At 59.8% G+C, this 20,120-nt stretch overlaps 1 protein-coding gene across 1 annotated transcript; it reads right to left on the bottom strand.

Annotated features, from left to right (window-relative positions):
* Positions 1 to 3,082: 3,082 nt before the first annotated feature.
* On the bottom strand, positions 3,083 to 18,722 carry METRNL (meteorin like, glial cell differentiation regulator). Its single transcript, XM_079798978.1, has 4 exons — positions 18,374 to 18,722; positions 12,659 to 13,044; positions 4,909 to 4,968; positions 3,083 to 3,734 (listed from the first exon to the last, which is right to left on the bottom strand). Exons 1-4 carry the CDS (start codon positions 18,544 to 18,546, stop codon positions 3,421 to 3,423), a joined length of 933 nt encoding a protein of 310 aa, XP_079655104.1. The 5' UTR covers positions 18,547 to 18,722; the 3' UTR covers positions 3,083 to 3,420.
* Between the last annotated feature and the right edge of the window lie 1,398 nt (positions 18,723 to 20,120).

Here is a 20,120-nt window from a genome sequence, read left to right on the forward strand (position 1 = left end):
CTTTGTAAGCGGCCGGGGTGCTGGGTCCCTTTCCTTACCCCTCCCCCTCTCCCCAGCCTCCAAGTCACATCTGCTCCTCCCAGAAACCAGCCCTGAGCTCAGACCTCAGAGCTCACATTGCACCTCAATTCTCACCCGCCCACGCCCACGTGCCCCCCCCCACCAGGATGAGTCACATCTGGGGGCGGGGACTAGGCTCCCCAAGGGTCCCAGTGCTGGAGGCAGAGCACAGCCCCAGAGAGCCTGACTCAGAGAGCCTGATTCAAGACCCCAATTCTTCCCCAGCAAAGAAAGCAAGGCGCCCCGGGCTGAAAGGACACCTGTTGTGAGGGGCCAGCCTGGCCTGGGCATCCGGTGAGGCCTTTGCCTGGGGCCAGCTTGTCCATAAGCCAGGACAGGAAGACCCACATGAGGTCTTGAGGTTCCCCTGGGTCCCAGTTGGCTACACAGGTGAATGCAGACCTCATGTGAGTACATGCACCCCACAGCTGTGGCCCACAGGAAACAAGACCCAGGGTATGAGGAGATGCTCCCAGCTGGAGGCCACAGGGTTAGCCTGACTCCTCAGGTGTCAGGCCGGGGTGAGGGGGGTTGGGAGGAGAGGTGGGTGCCCCTGAGTCCTCAGGGCGTCCAGACCCCAACAGAAGGTCAAGACCAGGGTTCCTCCCCACATTTCCTTGGGCGGGGGGGGGGTGGGGGGGTGGGCGCAGAAGAGTGGAGAGGAAGAGCGTGCCCAGGATTCACCTCCCCCAGCACAGGAGGGAGGTCACAGGCTGCAGGGAGCTAAGAAGGTGTGTTTCCCAATTGTGATGTCACTGGATAGGCCCAAACCAGGGTTCTTCCCACCGGCATGTGTTAGAAGAGGGTCCCAGTGCCACTGAGGCAGGAGAACTAGGACATCCTTTAGAACTTGCCGGGGGCGGGGGGTTTGGGGGATCATGTTGGGGGCCTGCAGTGGGTGGGGAAATGCAGAGGTGAAATCAGAGAAGTCTCATTTCTGGACATGAAGGAGGAGGGAGCAGGGAAACTGGTGCTGGGAGGCCCGGGCTTGTGCTTCCAGCAGGAGGTAGAGGGAGGGGCAGTGGGGGCCACTGGACAGGACCGGTGGGATCTGGAGCACATGGGGGGGGGGGGCTCCCACATGCCTCCCCTTCAACCTCTTTATGGAGCCACAGAAGGGTCCACTCCCAAGTGACTGGACCTGCATCGCAGGGCAGAGCATGGGTCAGAGGACCCTATGGAGACTCTCTAGGGCCTCGCCTGGTCCCTCAGGGCTGCACCGTGCGGGGGCTTCCCCAGGACCGACGTGGAAGGCTGGCATACACAGTGGTCTCAGATGCCCACATGAGGCTCTGGGCAGCAAGAGGGCACCGGCATAGGGGCTCTGTGCTCCCTCAGAAACGGGGACCCTCCAGGCCTGCCCCATGCCCAGCAGCCCTGACGACGGGGGATATTGTGCTGGGCACTAAGCTCATAGGCCATGGAGACAAGGCTCCTGTGTGCCAGGCCCCCGTCAGCAGGGCTGGACCTCACCTGACCCCCTTGCAGACCGTCTCCCACGGAGAGAACGCTGCTGTGCGCCCGACATCGCTCACAGGTCAGGCCCATAGGTCCCATCATCCCTGCACTGGTGTCAGGAGGAACGCCAGCCCCGAAACCGAAACCCAACATTCTGGTTCTGCAGCCTCGGCTGCCCTGCAGGCCTCCTGTCAGAGTCAGGGGCTGAGCCAGCGCAGAGAAGCCAGCACAGCCCAGGAGCAGTCAGCCGTCCCCGAGCTGCTGTCACACATCCTCCGGTCAAACCCGCCAGCTATTGGTCCCAGGAGGACCTGTTCTTGTCACCGACCAGCGGCTTCAGGCCAGCGCCCTGCTTCTTGTGGTGCAGGTGCTGAGCACCTGCTTCTTGTTGTGACCTGCAGCTCACAGACCTGTGCCAGGACACACCTGGGCCAGGGCACCTGTCAGGACACGCCTGAGCCAGGGCCCACCTGTCCATATACATGTGAGCTGGTGAACACCTGTGTTGGCTCACAAACCTGTGCCAGCACACACCCAGGCCAGGGCCCACCTGTCAGGACACACCTGAGCCAGGGCCCACCTGTCTGTATACATACGTGTCAGCTCACACCTGTGCCAGAGCATACCTGGCCTGGCACAATGGCCACACGGTGCGTCTTCAGTGCAGCCAACATGATGCTCACTGACCACTGTGGGCCCCTCCTGGGTTGTCTTTCGGTCTCACAGCTGCTGAGACATCACCTGATTCATATCTGAGGACGATGGCCCAGGCCTGATCATTTGACACCAGTGACCCTGTACTGGGGTACACAGTGTCCCCCAAAATTCACATCTATCCAGAAATTGTGAATGTGAACTTACCTGGAAATGGGTTTTTACAGATGTGATCTCATTGAGGTGACTGAGCCCCCATCTAGTGACCGGTGTCCTAAGAGGGGAACGTGGACACAGGACATGGAGGGGGAAGGCCTGTGATGACAGAGGGGCGGTTGGGACGCCCAGGACTGTGCAGCCACTAGAAGCCGGGAGACACAGGGAGGCTCCTTCCCTAGAGCCGAGAGGGAGCGCCAGCCGCCCTGGCCTCAGAGAATGTGGGGTTGAAGCCCCTGTTGTAGTCGCTTGTTATGGCAGCTACAGGACACTCTCATCCTTAAGGATATGGGGTCACTGATCCCAGCCCTGCCCAGCCCCTGGGTGTCCAGAGGCTTGCCGTGGGCTGGGGCATTTGGGGGAAGTTGGGGTCAAAGAGTAGGATCTGGGTTAACAGGAAGGAGGAGGGGGCATCTGGCTGAGACCAGCGCATCCCTGGAGTGTAGGGGTAACAGGGCACTTAGTGGGGCCCATGGAAGCCCTGCTGCCAGGGCCCTGGGGCTCCCAGGAGAAGCCCTCTGTCAGCGCCCAGCTCAGCACCCGGGCACCAGCCTGGCCACTGCCATGCCATCGCCCATCAGGTGGGGGCGCCGATTCCCTGGAGGGAGGCCGCTGCAGCCCCAAATGAGCTCGGCTGGCAAACCATGTTCTTCAAAAACCAAGTGAAAACAATGACAAGTATTTGGCTCCATAGATCTCCGTGGTAAGAAACACTGAACAGCAGGCAAGCTTTGCACAAAACCTGGTGCTGGGGTTCGCCTGGGCCACGGCCCCCCAAACACTAGCCAAATGAAATGAAGTCAGGTGTCTTTGAAAAACCGCGTGCAGTGGCGCACAAAGGCATGGAGTATTTCCTATGGACATTTCTTTTTTTAAAAAAAATATAATAACTTAGTTTGCATTTTACAGCATTTCCAACCAATTGGTTGGGGTCTCCTTGGCCGGAACGCGTGCATCAGACTCCACACGTGATCGCCAGGCGTCCACCCCGATAATTGGTTCACCCTGCGGTCACCCGCAGCCACCCCGTGGTCACTCCACAGTCATCTCGCAGGGATTCAGGCCCCTCGCCTCTGCGTCCCGGTACATCCGCTGGAAGTCCTCCAGGCGTGGGGCGCAGCCCAGCCGGGCCTCCCCGAAGTGCATGTGTCCCGTGAAGAGGAACTCGCCGCGCCCGGGCCGGACGCCGCAGGCCAGCAGCGTGGAGATGCGGCCCCGCCAGCCGCCCCCGGGCACCGCACGGAACACCCTGCTCTTCTGCCGGTAGATGCGGCTCACGCGCAGGTGGATGGCCGACTCCTGCCGCTCGGGGGCGTGGGTGACATCCTGGATGGCTCCTCGGACCACTGCGGAGGGGAGGACACGGGGTCAGTGGGGTCAGTGAGTTGGGCAGGGCCGGGCCAGTGAGGGGGGCAGGGGATGGGCCAGTGAGGTGGGCAAGGATGCCCGCTGAGCAAACAGCACGCTGCCATTCGGTGTGAGCAGGCCCTGGGATGGAAGCCGGTCCTGACCTCTGCATCCCAGAAATTCTCCTTAAAGTGACAACCCCTGCCCTAGCCGGTTTGGCTCAGTGGATAGAGCGTTGGCCTGTGGACCAAGGGGTCCCGGGTTCCATTCTGGTCAAGGACACATGCCCGGTTGCAGGCTCCTTCCCAGCCCAGGCCCTGTTTGGGGCACATGCAGGAGGCAACTAATCGGTGTGTTTCCCTCACACTGATGTTTCTCTCTGTCTTTCCCTCTCTCTTCCACTCTCTCTAAAAATCAATGGGAAATATCCTCGGGTGAGGATTTTAAAAAAAGAAAGGACAACTCCTGGGCGTGAGGCTGCCTGGGGTGGTCCCAGCACTCGGCTCTGTCAGAGGTGGGAGGCCCAGCCACACATGTGGGAGAACATGGAAGAAATAAGCCACTTGGTGCGTCAGATGTTCAAGTTGGGACAAGAACAGTAACGAGAGTTAATACACAAGATCTGCATCAAGACTGGAGAGGGTGACGCTGAGGGGCGGAGGTGAGGGAGGACAGGGCAGAGAGAGGGCTCATTACACAGGGTCCGCCCTTGTGGGCCCAGTAAGAAGCCTATGGTTCCACAGGAACCTGCCCTCCGGGTGGCTGCCCTTGGGCTTGGGGCTCAATTCGCCCAGCTGTGCCAGCTGCCATCCTCTGCCTGAGCTGAGGCCCTGACCTCGGCCCTGGGTCCTACCAGGACCTGGAACTCCCACTGTGGCCCCAGTGGGGGGCCTGGCGGAGGGTGAGGCTTCCAGAGCGATGACGTCATGTGCAAAGTGGGACAATGCCCCTTGATCACCTTAAATAACAGGAATTCCCAGCCCTCTCCCTGCCCTGCGCTAGGTCCCTTCCCTGGGGCTGGAGTCACGCGGGTGCAGCCCTGTGACCCATGGAAGAGGGGCACCAAGCCCAGGGGCCTCACAGCCCCCTCCCCGCAGAGGTCGGTGCCAGTGCCAGAAGGTTCTCTGGGATCAGGTGGGGCGCCCTCCCCGCAGCGGGAACCAGGGCACTCACCGAAGTCACTGGTGCAGACTGCCAGGAGCACCTCGGTGTCGCTGCAGGGCCGGCAGGGAGCTGCAGGAGAGAGCAGGGAGGGGGGCATCAGGCAGGGCACGGATGTGCATGGATACAGACCTGCCCCGCGGCGGGGCCCCTCCACACTGGACAACACCCCAAAGGTGCTCTGATTTCTGGCAGCGCCTCTACGACTCCTGGCGCCAGAGTCACACCGCGGCCTCAGTGTGCAGGCTGGGGGCTGACTGCAGGGACCCCAGGCCCACCACCCAGTGCAGGACGGGCCTGGCCCCACTCAGTGGTCAGAGCAGCTGTGCCCCACGAGCAGCTACTGGACTCAGTGAAATCCTTCCGTGCCCAACACCAACGCAGACCAGCGTGCACCGAGCAAAGCCTGTCCTTCCGCCCGCCCGAGCCAGGGCTACCATCACTCCGCCTCCGCAGCCACTCCCCGAGATGCCAGGGCCGCCCACTCACACGCCACCTGCTCCTCAGCGTCCCCCCGGCCACCTCCATTCCACAGGGGGTCGAGATTCTGCCTGGGAGGACCCACGAGGCGGCAGCCTACTAGGTGTACCGGTTAATAATGCGGATTTTTTTTTCAATAAATGGAGTTACGCATAGCTCGATATATATGCGATTTTATATGTATCCTATTTTGTTGTATTGACAACAAGCTTCAAGCCTTCATATGTCAAATTTTCTGAAGGTGTTAACATCATAGATATTTTTACACTTAAAAATGTCGAATATCGTGCCAAAAAAAAAAAAAGCATTTGCGGGAAGTTTTAATTCATTACTTTATTTTGAAGAAAAGTGCTGCTGAAAGTTATCGTATACTTCGGGAAGCTTATGGTGAATATGCTCCATCTCAAGACACTTGTGAACGCTGGTTTAAACGCTCTAAAAGTGATGATTTCAATGTGAAAGACAAAGAACGTCCAGGTCAACCATAAAAGTTTGAAGACCAACAAGCATTATTGGATGAAGATGCTTGTCAAACTCAAAAACAACTTGCGGAAAGATTAAACGTTGCTCAGCAAACAATTTCTGATCGTTTACAAGCAATGGGAAAGATTTTAAAGGAAGGAAAATGGGTGCCACATCAACTGAACGAAAGACAAATGGAAAACCGAAAAGTCATCAGTAAAATGTTGCTTCAACAGCACGAAAGAAAGTCTTTTTTGCATCGAATTGTGACTGGCGAGGAAAGTGGATTTATTCTGAGAATCCCAAACGCACAAAATCATGGGTTGATCCAGGTCAACCATCAACATTGACTGCAAGGCCAAATCGCTTCAGAAAGAAGACAATGCTCTGCATTTGGTGGGATCAGGAAGGTGTGGTGTATTAAGGAGCTTCTAAAACCAGGTGAGACCATTAATACTGATCGCTACCGACAATAATCAATTTGAACCATGCTTTGATCGTAAAATGACCAAATGGGCCAGAAGACATGGCAAAATAATTTTGCTTCATGATGACACACCATCACACACTTCAAAACCAGTACGAAGAAGTGGACAATTGGGTCTCTGAATGGTCTGCCTCAAAACAAGAAAAGTTCTATTGGGACAGTATCCACAAATAACCTGAAAGATGGGGGAAATGTGTAGCTAGCGATGGACGTTACTTTGAATAAAGCACTTTTAATGTTTCTCTTGAAATTATCGTGTTTTCTTTGGATCACAAAATCCGAATTATTAACCGGTTAATAGTTAATCTGCACTATTAACTGGTTAATAATTAATCCGCATTTTAGCCGGTTAATTGTTAATCCACATTATTAACTGGTTAATAGGTAATCCATATTATTAACCGGTTAATAGTTAATCTGCATTATTAACCATAATAATGAGGATTTTGTAATCAAAGAAAACACAATAACTTCAAGAGAAACATCAAAAGTGATTTATTGAAAGTAATGTCCATCTCTAGCTACACATTTCCCCCATCTTTCAGGTAATTTGTGGATACCGTTCCAATAAAACTTTTCTTGTTTTGAGGCCATTCAGAGGCCCAATTGTCCACTTCTTTGTACGTTTTGAAGTGCTGCTCAGAAAGCGTGTGTGCCATCGATCGGAACAAGTGGTCATTTGAAGGAGCAACACCACAAAATAGCACACATATCACATCGCATATATATCAACATATGTGTAACTCCATCTAGTGAAACAAAACCCGCATTATTAACCAGTACACCTAGTAAAGGTATCGTGAACAACGAGGCCCTAGGACCCTTCTAACTCCCCTTCCCCAGACCCCACCTGGCCTTGAGCCCCAGTGACCCCTCTAAACACCCAAATGCCTTTCAGAGCAGCCCAGTCACAGAATCCCCTGAGTTCCCTGAAAACCCCTACCTGGGGGGGGGGGGGGGGAGGGGCTGGCTTCCCAGAGCCAGATGGGCCTTACGAAAAGCCCTGCTCCCCCAGCCCTCCCCCTCCTCTCAGGTGGGCACAAGGTCTCAGAAAGGTGTGGGGGTGGGGGAGGCAGAAACCTGGGGCTCTGTGACTCCCCCAGGGACCACGCCCTCCTTTCCTCGGTGGTGGATTTGGGAAAATACCATTTGTTACTTGACTATGGCCTCTCCCTCGCCCGTTTTGAGTTTCTACGTTTTTGCACAAATTCTCCTAACTCCATAGAAACTTGAGGCACTCCCTGTGACCCTTTCCTGTTCTAAAGGCCCCGGACGTCCCTGGCCTTGGCACTCACTGGGCCTGGACGACACTAATCCTGTCTGGGTGCCTGGCTGGCTGCCCTTGCAGCCTGGGAACAGGGCTGAGCATCACCTGCCCAGGGGCTGCCCGACCTCCTCCAGGAGCCCGTGGGGACCAGGCAAGGCACAGACGAGCAGCAGCAGAGAGGCCTCCGGGGCCAGAACGTGCATGGCCATGGGGCCCGGCACACGGGGTCTCTGGGGTGCCTGAGGTGGACGTGAGCGTCCAGAGCGCTGGTGCCGCCGTCCCGCCTACGGGCAGTGTGGGTGCAGCATCCCAGTGCAGCTCAGTGAGGCCTGACTCACCGCAACCCCGCCCCCCCCCCCCCCCCGGCCCCGCACCCCACCGCCCGGCTCCTGTGAAGTTATCAGGAGCTGCAGAGCAAGAAGAGCCTGTTGAATGAATGGGTTGGAAGCCGCGTCCACCCAGCCTCCAGGCAGGCACCTCCCCGCCCAGCTCTGAACCCCAAGCCTTTGCCTGCCTGCAGGAGTGGACCCCAGCCTCAAGGCCTATCTTAAAAAAGGGGGTGGCGAGCCCTGGCGGGTGGCTCAGTTGGTTGGAGTGCTGTCCCATACACCAAAAGGTTGCGGGTTCGATCCCAGCAGGGCAGGGTGGGCACATACAGGAGGCAACCAATAGATATTTCTCTCTGGCATCCATGTCTCTCTCTCTCTCTCTCTCCCTTCCTCTCTTTCTAAAATGAATAAAAACATATCTTTGGGTGAGGATTTTAAAAAAAGATGGTGGCCAACTGGGGGCCCCTCATCCCTCTCACCCACTGGGGACCTGCTGCCCATGCTGCCCTCGATTGGAGCCGCACGGTGGGCGTGATGACGAAGGAGCACATGGCACGGCCGGCTCTGCGGGCTCTTATTCTGCCCTGTGAGCAAGAGGCGGGGAGCAGCGGCGACTTCCCCTCCTGGCTGGCATACCCAGTGCCATGGGATCAGCGGCCTCAGCCTGGGGTCCCTCTGCAGTTGGGTGCCGGCCTCGGCAATTCTCCCCAGGAGAAGGCAGGTTCCCCTCAGCAGCCAGGTGTGCAGTGGGTGCAGCGCAGGTGGGTGGGAGGTGAGGGTCTGTGCAAGCTCACACAGCACGTCCCAGGGTCCGAGCCAGCTGAGCTAGGCCAGGGGCACCACTCCAGAGGCAGCAGTCGGGGGGGCCCAGGCTACAGGCTGTGATCAGACCCTAGGCCTGGGCGCGTGTGACCCAGCCTAGAGCTGTGCCCTCTCCAAGGGTCACGGGCCCTGGGGCCTCGGCCGAGGGCTGAGGACAGAGGTGGACACTAGCCTCCCTGGCTCCCTCCCAGCCCCACTGCAGAAGGTGTGGGCCCCGGTAGCCCTGGGGAAGGCGGTCAGCAGCCCTGAAAAGCCCCAATGAGCCGATACCATCGACAGCTGAGCTAATAACGCGTCACCCTGGAGACTTCCCTCCTACAACTCTGAGCTTCACAAAGCAGAGGTCACCTTTGTGGAAACCCAGTCTGTGGACGCCAAGAGAAGCAATCTGGAAACAATTATTAATCGGAGTCGGGCTCATAAAGGCTGTGGAATGCACTGGTCTCAGGCGCATCCAATCTCCTTTCCTTACGGGGAGCCGGGGAGGGGTTGCCAACGGGCTGGCTGGAATGCTGGCCCGTGTCTCATGGAGAGGGGAGGGCTGGGGTGTGGACATCCCAGGAAGGTTACTCTGGAATGTGCATAAAATGAACTGAACGAAGGAAAAAACAGCAGGGTCAGGGAGACAGGCCAGGGCCATGCAGGGGCCCAGGTGAGGCCAGCAGGCACAGGAGGGAGGGAGTGGGCGGGTGCCTTCTGTCAGAACCTTGCCACCCCGAGGGGCTTGCAGATGGTCAGATGGACCCTGGTCCCGACTGCCCGCGTAAGGACAACCGGGTGGACGAACACAATTTCCAGAGAGAAAACCGTACGTGAGGGCACCCAGCGGGTCAGCTGGTGACAGGCGGGCAGTAGATGCTGAGTTGTAACAGGGAGTGAGGAGAAGGGAGAAACCAGAATGTGGTGAACGCAGCTGGAACGTGGTTTGTATTCACGGAGACCAAGCAGGCGCTGAGCTGCCGGCAAAGGCTCTGGAGCCGCCTCCAATGATCAACCACCTCCACCTCTGAGGTCACACAACCCCAGGCCCCAGATGACCCCGCCAGGGTCCCAGCTGGCCACCAGCACCTCCTCCTGTCCTGCTCCCTCCCGACCTCTTCCTCGCCAGGAAGGCCACACCCTTCCACCCCAAATGGGCAAGGCGAAAAAAATTACACAATAATGACAGAGGCCAGAGAAGCCGCCGAGGCAGGAAATAAACGATCCTTGCAAAAATACAAAGTTTTCTCCTTTCCTGTTTCCCGGCAACACTGAAGTTTCGTCACACTCCTCCTGAACTTTGCTACTCACCCCCACAGCCATCAAGGCCACCCCCAAACGCTGAGGTGCCGGAGAGGGCCCCTCAGCAGGGGCCTCTGCACCCCTGGGACGACCCCAGGAATCATCTGCCCCCAGCTCATCAAACAGAGCGGGTTTTAAAGGGGACGGGAGATGAGGCCCACCAGACCTGCGGGACCGGGGCTGCCCACCACCTCTGATGCCCCTGAGCCTGTGATGGAGCGATTTCCGTGTGTTCACAGCCAGCACGAGGGCCGTGGGCTTCTGCCCACCCTCCAGCTGTGGATCTGAAATTCCACTGTCTACCCGCCCCCCCTTGTCTGCTCCCAGGGGTGGGATGCTGTAGGTGGATGTCCCAGGAGTCCAGAGCGTGGATGTGCCCAAGCGGTGAGGTCTGCTACTCGGCCCCCGAGCAGTAAAAAAGAACAGACTGGAATCTGGGGCCCACCTGAGCTGCCCCACACGAACCGGGGACACAGGTCTGTCTTGGTTCCCCAGTGCCTGACGCAGTGACCCCCTCCCTCCCTGGCTGGTCACCCCCACACACCCACCAGCCCACTGGGTGATGGCGGGCCCTGGAGTGCCTGTTTCCTTGAGTGCTGGGACCCCGGGGGAGGACAGTCCCCCCGGCAGCCAGGCCAGGTTCTACCCCGAGACCCCAACCAATGTTCCAGGCATGACCCGGAGCTGCATCTGGCCGCTCCCTGCCTTTCATGTCCTGCCAGATGGGTTCAGGGCCACGGAAGGGGTGTCCATGTTACTCAGGTGCCCTGGCGAGGCCCACAGAGGCAGTGGGAGTTGGGGGCGCACAGGAAGCCTGTGGCAGCCAAATCCCACTCCCCCTGGGCTGGGGTCCCCTCCCACTGCCCGCCGTCCGCACCTGTCCAGGAGCTGCCTGCCTCTCCCTTCTTGGCTAGTGGTGCGTCTCAGTTCACCAAGGAAGCTGACTACGCAACCCCAGTGTCCAGAGGGCCAACACGTGCTATAAACACTCCCAGCCAACCAGTCAGAGTTGCGGTGGGCGGCAGCTCGCACCTGCCAGGACTCAGCAGGGAGCCTGTCCCTCGGAAGTCAGCACAACTGTCACTCGCGGCTTGTCAGCGGGAGAAGGCAGGTGCTCACTCCCAGGTACATCCATGGGCTCTGGGGTCACCGAGGCCTTGGGCAACCAGGGCCAGAGCAGGACGGAGCCGGCAGCCACGCTCTCTTCCCAGAGCCCGCCTGGCCCAAGGACATCACGGCCGCCAGATGGCCAGTGCCGACATTCCGCATTTCACACCCATTCCTCCGGCATTAAAGGCTTAGGGGCCGTGCCCCGATGAAAGATGAAAGGCGAACACCACGCAGAAGAGATGCCCCGACCTCCTCAGCTCCCAGAGCCCTGGGTGCCTCAGAGTCTCTGTCCCATGTTCTGACCCTCGCTGCCACTTGGGGCCATGTTACTCTCCATGTTGGGAGGTCTCTCACTGTGGGGTGTTAACAGTGTATGGGCCTGGCCCCCACCTGGCAAGGCCCCAGCACCCCCACCTGACCACCATCCCAGCTGGTCACCAAGAAAACAGCTCCCAGGACAGCACACGCACACGCACACATGTACACACACAGGCACATGCGTGCACACACCCCGAAAGGCATCTTGCTCCTGGAATTGACGCAGATGGTGCACCCAGAAGCCCGGTGGCCCTACCCTAAACATCACCCCACACATTGAGACACTGTCGTCCTCCGTGCCTCTCAGAGGGAGAGGGGGGCCTGGCCCCCGGCGCGGGACCTGCCCTGTGTGAGCATCTCGGGGTCTCGGGCTCCTCCTCCGTCTCCGTCCACAAAACTTTCCAAGGCCACCCTGCCTCCACCCAGCGCCTGGCAGAGAAGAAGGGATGGAAACCTAACGCCAGCTCACCAGCTTCCCACGTGCACACACACACCCTCGGCCCCGAGAGGCCCCTCGAGACCCGCCTCGGCTCCCAGATCACCCCAGCCCCTCAGGAGGGCCAGCAGCAGGGGCTCCTGCCTGCCGGGTGCCCACCACAGCCCCACTCTGGCATGTTGCTGGAATCTCCACAGGCACGCACCCACAAAATTCCTCCAGACCCGGGACTGGCCCAGGATTCAGGATGTCACCACTTTCCACCTGGGATGTGGATCAGCCTCAATTTCCACCCAAGACTCGACATTCCAGGGGCTGCACCCAGAGGAAATGCTGGGACCACTGTTTGAGTGGTAACAGCACCCACTTCCAATGAGTCACAACTAGTCCATGGAAGCAGAGCACACGAGGGATGAGGGCCCATCACAGCTCTGACCTACGGCCCTTCTCGGGACGACTGTTACCCTCCACACACACACCTGGGAGACGAATGTCTTGCAGAGTCCAAACACAAACTTTCCAGAACGCGGGCACTACACCTACATCCCACACCCACGACACTGCACAGGTACCCCCCCCCGCCAGGAGGGCCCGTCCGCTGGCATCACGATGCCCCTGGCCTCCCCCAGGTCTGAGGCCCACCCTGGGGAACTCCCGCAGAGGCTGTGCTGAGGGGGGCGGGAGAAAGTCAGAAGTCTGGCAAATGAGAAGAACCCGGGCTGAGGAGGGGGGCAGCCGGAAGCCCACCCACCAACCCCGGCATCACCCACCTGACAGAGCGTGCAGGTCCGAGCCGGCGTGCCGGCTGCTCAGCTCGTACTGGAAGCCCGTGGTCCTCCGGCTGATGTCCTGCTGGGGCGTCGCCTCCACGAACAGGCCGCCCTGCTCGAAGCCGAAGCAGCGCACCTGGCCGGGCCCGTGGTCCCCGTCCCGGAACAGCAGTTTCAGCGCTCCAGTTTTCTCCAAATAAATATTGGCCCCAGACGAGTCCCCAAGGGGCTTGATGCACAGAGTCAGGGGGCGGGAGGGCGAGACGACGTTGGGTCGCAGGTTGACGCTGAGAGCACCTGTCGGGTACATCCACTCCACAGCACCCGCGGAGCAGCGCAGGTACACCTGCTCCACCTCTTTCCTGTGGGCCTCATGTGTCAGCCCGCTGTGGAGAGGGGACAGCGTCAGCCAGGGCTCCACCCGCTCACCTGCACCACAGCCCGCTCCAGCACTGGCGGCTCCAGGGGAGGGGCAGCCAGCGCCCCCAGGCCCTCCCCACGCCCTGACACTCAGTATCGCTGGCCTGCCGGGCTGCAGCTGCAGGTGCCCCAGTGCAGGTGAGAACCAGGGAAAGGATGGATCTTCCAAAACACAATCAAGGGAACACCAGGAGGCCCTAGCTGGCTTGACCCCGTGGATAGAGCATTGGCGTGTGGACTGAAGGGTCAGGCACATGCCCAGGTGGCGGGCTTGATCCCCGGGGTGGGGGTGGGGGCGTGCAGGAGGCAGCTGATCAATGATTCTATCTCATCATTAATGTTTCTATCTATCTCTCTCTCCCTTCCTCTCTGAAATCAATAAAAATATATTTTTTAAAAAGGAAACACCAGGACAACTCTGGCACCAGCCCAAGTTCCCACTGAGCATGAAGGACCGGAGGCCACCCTCCCTCCAGGGAGCAGCTTATGAATCAATGAGGAATGTTAGCCGTCTGGGGGTCGTTGCTCAGGGTTTTTTAGAGCCTCATCGGCAGGCATACTTTTTATATTTTCCTTATGGTGATGATTTGACTGCTTTTTCATTCATCTGCAAACCTGAAGACCCTCCACTGATCACCATATTTTAAAAAATAAACTCAAATGGCATCAAAGATATGAAAGTAAGGTTAAGGTCCTCTCCAGGGACAGACGTGGGAAGAAAAGTGTGGAGAAGCCAAAGGGTAGCAGACACCTCGTCTTCCCAAGGGGAATTTCTAGAGAAACACGTTCAATTCCCTCCTGAGGAATCGGAGTAGAAAAGAATGAAGCGGTGCTGTGCTCTCCGGGAGACAGGTCTCAGGAAAGTCATCACATTATGTTTCAAGAAACTGAAACCATCAACAACGTTACCGCTTCTCTCCCCTCCTCCAAACTCAATGTCAGTGTCAGCTTGCGCACACACGGTTGGGTTACGTCACAACCACCACGCAGCCCTGGAACTCAACCAGTGACTGGGCTGTGTTCTATTCCATGAAATTTGGTTCTGATCAGCTCTCAGACAGGTTCACCCACATTCTTGGGATTTTTACGTGGCATAAACAAAGCTCCACTCAGAGCCCTGGCCCCAGTGCGTTACCAGAAACCCTTTCTGCCGAGGAGAAAACACAGAACATATGGTTTGCATTTACTGTGGGTGACTCATGCTCCCGGCTCCCAAAACCCTCACTTTCCACAGGACGGCCCGCGGCTCGCAGTCACTCTGCAGGCCACATCAGAGGGAGGTGCCGGGAGGTGAACCCTCCTAACCCCACGCGCCCGGGGTCAGGAGCCGCCAGCCCAGCCTCAGACGCCTACCAGGGCTGCACACACGGAACCGACTAACAAATTACAGTCACATAAAACACACACAAGCCCACGTGACACACAGGTGGGAGTGGGCGTAATTACATGCTGTGTGAAAAATTAGACTAAATGGTAAGTGGTTGCCACGGATCATTATAATCAGCTCGGCTCTTACGCAGCCAAAACAAACTTTACCAGAGTGCCCCTCCTCTCGGGGTTCCTCTCCGCAGGGGCAGCTGAACCCTTGCCCCAGCCCAGGCGCCCATTCCCAATCCTCTCTCCCACAAAAACCGCTCTGCCTAAGGCGTTCCTTCTCTGTCAGTGGGGCAGAGGGGGCCCTGGGGGTGGAGGGAGTGAAGAACCCGTACCAGAGGCTTCGGATCCCTCACTAAGGCACCTTATCGGAACCCTGGAGGGGGAAAGAGTGAGGGCCACCCTCCACCCACACCTCAGGCAGGGGCAGGGAAACGCTCATGGGGCAGCCCATGGGGAGGTGGACCTGAGTCGACCCCCAGCCTGCATATAGGACTGTGTACATCTTATGGGGGCACCTGGCCCTGGTTATTCATAAGTCACTCCACTAAAAGAGAACTAGGAACAACATGAAGGAGGACATTCAAGAAACGAGGCCCGCCGTTACATCACCCTTAAACTAACGTCCTCGCTGGCCCACAGAGGAGGTCTGCGCCATCACGGGCTCTCCGGGCTCTGCCCAGCTTCCTAAAGCACCCAGAGCTCCAGGAGTCCCCTAGGCACTCCACACAGAGTTCACACCCATGTCAGTCCCATGTGGCATGCAAGACCCCCTTTTGGACAAACACCTCCGCAGTTCACTGGTCTCTCAGCCCAGGACCCGCTGGCTCTTTTTTTTTTTTTTTTTTAATTTCAGAGAGGAAGGGGGGAAGAGGGAGAGGGAGAGAGAGAGAGAGAGAGAGAGAGAGAGAGAGAGAGAGAGGGAGAGAAACATCAATGATGAGAGAGACTCATTGATTGGCTGCCTCCTGCAGACCCCACACTGGGGATGGAACCCGCAATCTGGGCATGTGCCCTGACCGGGAATCAAACCGTGACCTCCTGTTTCATAGGTTGACGCTCAAACACTGAGCCGAGCCCAGCCAGCCCGCTGGCTCTTTGAATGAGGACAAGGACTCCTGGCCTGGCTGGTTCCTACCAGGAAATAGAGCCACGTCGCCCACCTCTAAGCTTCCAGCGCCGCCTCAGCAAACGTGAAAAAAAACCTCTATTTATGCAAAAACCGCACCGTGCCTGAATATTCACTGATGATGGTTTGTTGCAATATTCACGTGACATCTAACCAGCCCCTCCCCGCAAAGCAACTGTTTTCTGATGTGATGAAGCGGCAGGATACAGAGAAAACTGTAGCTCTCCTCAGCCTTAGGGAAGGAGAAGACTGGTTTGATCTAGGAGTACTTAAACTTGGAGTACAAGTCAATGCCTTTTTCCTTAAAAAAAAAAAAAAAAAAAAAGAGCTGGCAAGTGTCACCGCCCCACACCTGGGAGCACCTGTGGAAAAGACAGCAGGTTCCGGTGGATGCGGCGTTTTCCAATGGGGTCAGTGGTGTGGTGGAGGCAGAGCCCACACCCCTCTCCCCCAGCGGAGCGGGCGCAGACCCTGAGTCACCGGGAGGAAGCGGCCTCTTGTTTACGAGGAAAGAAGAGTTTCAGGCCAAGCCCAAGGCAGGAGAGACAGACAGCCCAGGTGTGACGTAGGTCAGTGCCCTGCCCCGGGCAGTGGTCCACCTTTAGGACCAGGCGCAATACAGACGGGGCCCTGTCCTGTCCAAGAGCATGGGTGCTGGACTTCAAAACCACCCACTTAGCTCAGTGGGTTAGAGTGTTGTCCAGATACGCCAAGGCTGTGGGTTCAATCCCTGGCGGGGCACATAAAGAATCAAGCAATGTGCGCATCAATAGGTGGACTAACAAATTCATATTCCTCTCTCTCTCTCCCTTCTCTCTCAACATCAATTTTAAAAAAGACAAACCCACACCTACTTAACTGCTTGGAAACACCCAGAAACGCGTGTCAGCCTGTCAGCTGTGAGAGGCCCGTGTCCTAAAGAGCAACTCCCTCCCTATCAGGGGTCAGAATCCACCTCATGGTGGGGGGCGGGGGGGGGGCTGTCTTTACAGAGACTCATAAAAGTCCTGAAGGCTCCAGTCCGCAGGCAGACAGCACCCTGGCTCCCAGCAAGTAGCATATGATCTCTGGGGGTGCAGTCACAGCTCCACTGAGGCTTATGGCCAGGAATGCGACCTGGCAGGCTTCCCCCCACATCCCCCCAATGGCTATGGAGCCTGGCGGGGGGTGGGGGGGTGCACTAGCAATGAAGGAGGCTCAGAGAAGTGTCCCACCTTCTCCAGGTGATAAAAGGTGAAGGGACTCCTCTTCCCTCTGCAAACACCTCCAGGAGCTGGTGCCCCCCTCCCTCCCCCCACACACACACCACCCCCCATCACAACCGCCTCAGGGCTCAGCCCTCCAGGCAGACAGTCCTCCCAGACCCTGGAGAGGGTGTTCGCTCCTCCTTGGGAAACTCAGGCTCACCAGGTGGGACTGGGTTACTGCTTTGGATTTGTGGAAGCAGGACACCCCAGGGCCTCCGTTTGCCCTGATTCATTCCGAGAGGCTGCGACGCAGGGAGTTTAATTCCCGGCAGGGGCAGGGGCAGGGGCAGGGGCAGGGGCAGGGGCAGGGGCAGGGGCAGGGGCAGGGGCAGCCCCAGCGGAGGGGTCGGAGGGGTCGGGCCGGCGCCAGCCATCTCCAGGCCACCCTCCCCAGAGCCGACCTGCCCTCCACTCGGGTCCAGGCCCGGCTCCTCTATCCCTGATCCAATGTGAGGGGCGCGGGGGGTCGGGGCAACCTCGGGGGCCCAGATCTCCGGTCCAGGAAGGGTCATTGCCGGGTCATCGCCAGCGTCCACGAAGAACCGGTCTGCAAGCGCCGCGATGACCAGCGGCCGCCTTGACGCAGAGCCCAGTGCGCGGGCACAGCCCCACCTTCTCGGAAAACCGTCTTCACCCAAAACAACCCCGTGATGTCCCCGCCCCGCCCCCGCCAGGAGGCGTCTGAAGCGGGGGGCTGGCCTGGGGGCCCCGCTCCCGACACCACGACACCCGGGCCCAGGCGGCCCAGCCCGCGGCGAATTCGGAGGAGACGCGCGACCCCCGAGCAAACTCGCGAATCGGCAACTTTCGCGGCGCACGGGCCTCGCCACCCGCGAGCTGCCAGCGCGGCCAGGGCGCCGGGGGCGGCGGTTTCTCCTCCGAGAGGCTGCGCCCTCGGCACCCGCCCGCGCGCACAGGCGGCCCGCACTCCTCGCCGCGGTCACTCCAGTTTCTCACAACAAGTCCTGGCCGCCGCCGCGGAGGGGAGCGAGGAGGGGGGTCGCCAGCCCGGCGCGCGCGCTGCCAAGGGCGGCCTGACCTTCACGGGGCGAGGGCGGGGGGCCCGGCCAGGTCCGCACACGGACCCGCGCGCACGTCTCCGCCCGCACGGACGCGGTCCGCGCTGCGGTCACTGCCACAGCCCCGCTCTGACCACTCGCGCCGCCGCCCCCTCACGCGGACCCGCCGTCCCTTCCCGCTCGGCCCTGAGCGCAGGCCCGGCTCCTCCAGGCCGGGGGACCGACCCCGCCCGCGGGCCGGGGGCCGAGGCTGTGGGGGACCCGAGTGGAGACCGGCGCGACCGGGCGCGGGGCGAGCAGGCTGCCGGCCCGGACGGACCCGAGCGCAGCCAGCGCGCCTCCCGGGGCGTCCCCGGGACCCGGGGACCCGGACGCCGCGGGCTCTTTTGTTCTGCGGCCGTGGCAGAGGGGGGACAGCGCTCCGCCCGGAGAGGGGACCCCCGAACCCTCGCACGCTCTGCCCGTGGGGAGGGGAGGGAGGAGAGGGACGCGGACCCACGAGCGGGGTGGCCCCGCGAGGACTCACCTCCCTTTCCAGCTGCACAGATCACTCGAGTACTGCGCGCCCGCGCCGCCCAGGAGCGCGGCGAGCAGCAGGGCCAGCGGCAGGAGCGGCGGCCGGGGCAGCGGCGGCGGGGACGGGGGCCCTGGCCACGGCCGCCCCGCGCGCCCCCCGGCCTCCCGCGCCGCGCCCCGCATGCTCTGGATCCCGCGCGCTCGCCCAGCAAACCCTCCACTCGCGCGGCCGGGCTCCGAGGCCGGGCGGGTCACGTCGCGCGCCTCCCGCGCCCCCGGCGTGGCCGCCCGCCCATCGCGGCCGCTGGAGCGGCAGGAGCCTCCGGAGCTGCGCGGAGCCCTGCGCCAGCCGCCGCCGCCTGAGCTCTGAAGCCGGCGAGTCAGCAGCCCGGGTCCCGGCTCAGCTGGGGGGCGGCGCCCGACCGGCCGCCCCGCCCCGCCCCGCCCCGCCCCGCCCCGCCGGCCGCCGGAGCCCCGCCCCCAGCCGCTGGAGCTGCGCGCCCAGAGTCTGGCACCTGGTCCCGGGCGGGATGCGGGATGCGGGATGCGGGATGCGGCGGCGGCACCCACGTCGGAGGCACGTGGTCCCGCGGGTGGGACAGGGTGGGCGCCACGGAGAGAAGGGGCGCGCGAGGCGGAAGAAGGTCCTGAAGAGAAAGCCAAGCGGGAAAGCCGAGTCCCCGCGAGAGGAGGACGGTGGTCTGTGGCCCTGTGATGCGGGGCGGGGTACAACCCGAGACCCCAAGTCTGTGCGGACCCCGCCCAGCGCCCGCCGGCAGTCGTCACGTGGCAGCGGCGCCTCGGCCCATCACGCACGCTGAGCTCCGAGGGCGCTGGGCTGAGGGGGTGCCTGAGCCCATCAGGGTTGTTCCTGGCACCCATCCCCCCTCCGCAGGATTTGAGTGCAGTTTGTGGAGGTTCAGGCTCCATGGGGGAGGGAGGCCCCGCTGGGGCGGGCTCGCGTGGACTCGAGCGCCCGCTCCACAGGGTCTGTGGGTTGCTGACCACAGGCCCCGCTCCTGTGCATCCCTGTGGGCACTAGTCCCACTGGTCCCCACTCCAGTACGGCTTCACCAAATTCCCACGTAGGCAGGGTGCGGGGTCGTCCTCTGCATTACAGGGTTTTGCAGCATCCTGGCCCCTAAAGTCCAGATCCACGATTTTCAACCTTTTTCATCTCATGGTACATAAACTAGTTGGTAAAATTCTGTGGCACACCAAAAATATATTTTTTGCCACTCTGACCAAAAAGAATAGGTATAATTTTGATTCATTTACATCAGATGGCTACTGCCATTTTTGGCTGTTGCCATTTTTAAATTGGACAATCTAAGGGAAAGGAGGTCAGTGCCCCCGACTAAATAGGCAGGTATTGCATGTTTTAAAACTTCTTGCCTCACACTGAGACGCTGCTCTGGAAGGACCCCAAATGGTGAGTACAGCGCGAGGAGAGCGGGTTCCTTTGCCCGGTGGGGGAGACATCTCGTGGGGGAGACATTGGAGCACATGCAACCCCAGCCCCTACAGGAAGGGGTATGCCGGAAAGTTGGGCCGGTCTAGGGAGAAGGAGGAGGAGGAGGGTCTGCCGGGCAGAGGCAGGGAGCCTGGCCCCCAGGCAGCCACTCCCGTCATCACAAAAGCCAGCTTTTCTGCTTCCTCGGACTCTGGTGTGGATCTGGGCTCCAGAGCCTCCAACAGCATCAAATGGGGGAGAAACCTGACCTTGTTTTAGCCTCCCTTTTCCAGCCAAGATGCAG

The sequence above is a fragment of the Cnephaeus nilssonii genome (genome assembly GCF_951640355.1).
Source record: "Cnephaeus nilssonii genome assembly, chromosome: 19".
Taxonomy (NCBI): domain Eukaryota; kingdom Metazoa; phylum Chordata; class Mammalia; order Chiroptera; family Vespertilionidae; genus Cnephaeus; species Cnephaeus nilssonii.

Excerpts from the sequence above, each read along its gene's own strand:
- METRNL (XM_079798978.1), bottom strand. The coding sequence starts at position 18,546 with ATGCGGGGCGCGGCGCGGGAGGCCGGGGGGCGCGCGGGGCGGCCGTGG. Across the intron at positions 13,045-18,373 it reads CTGTGCAGCTGGAAAGGGAG|CGGGCTGACACATGAGGCCC; the intron begins GTGAGTCCTCGC and ends CCCTCTCCACAG. Across the intron at positions 4,969-12,658 it reads GGACCTGCACGCTCTGTCAG|CTCCCTGCCGGCCCTGCAGC; the intron begins GTGGGTGATGCC and ends TCTCTCCTGCAG.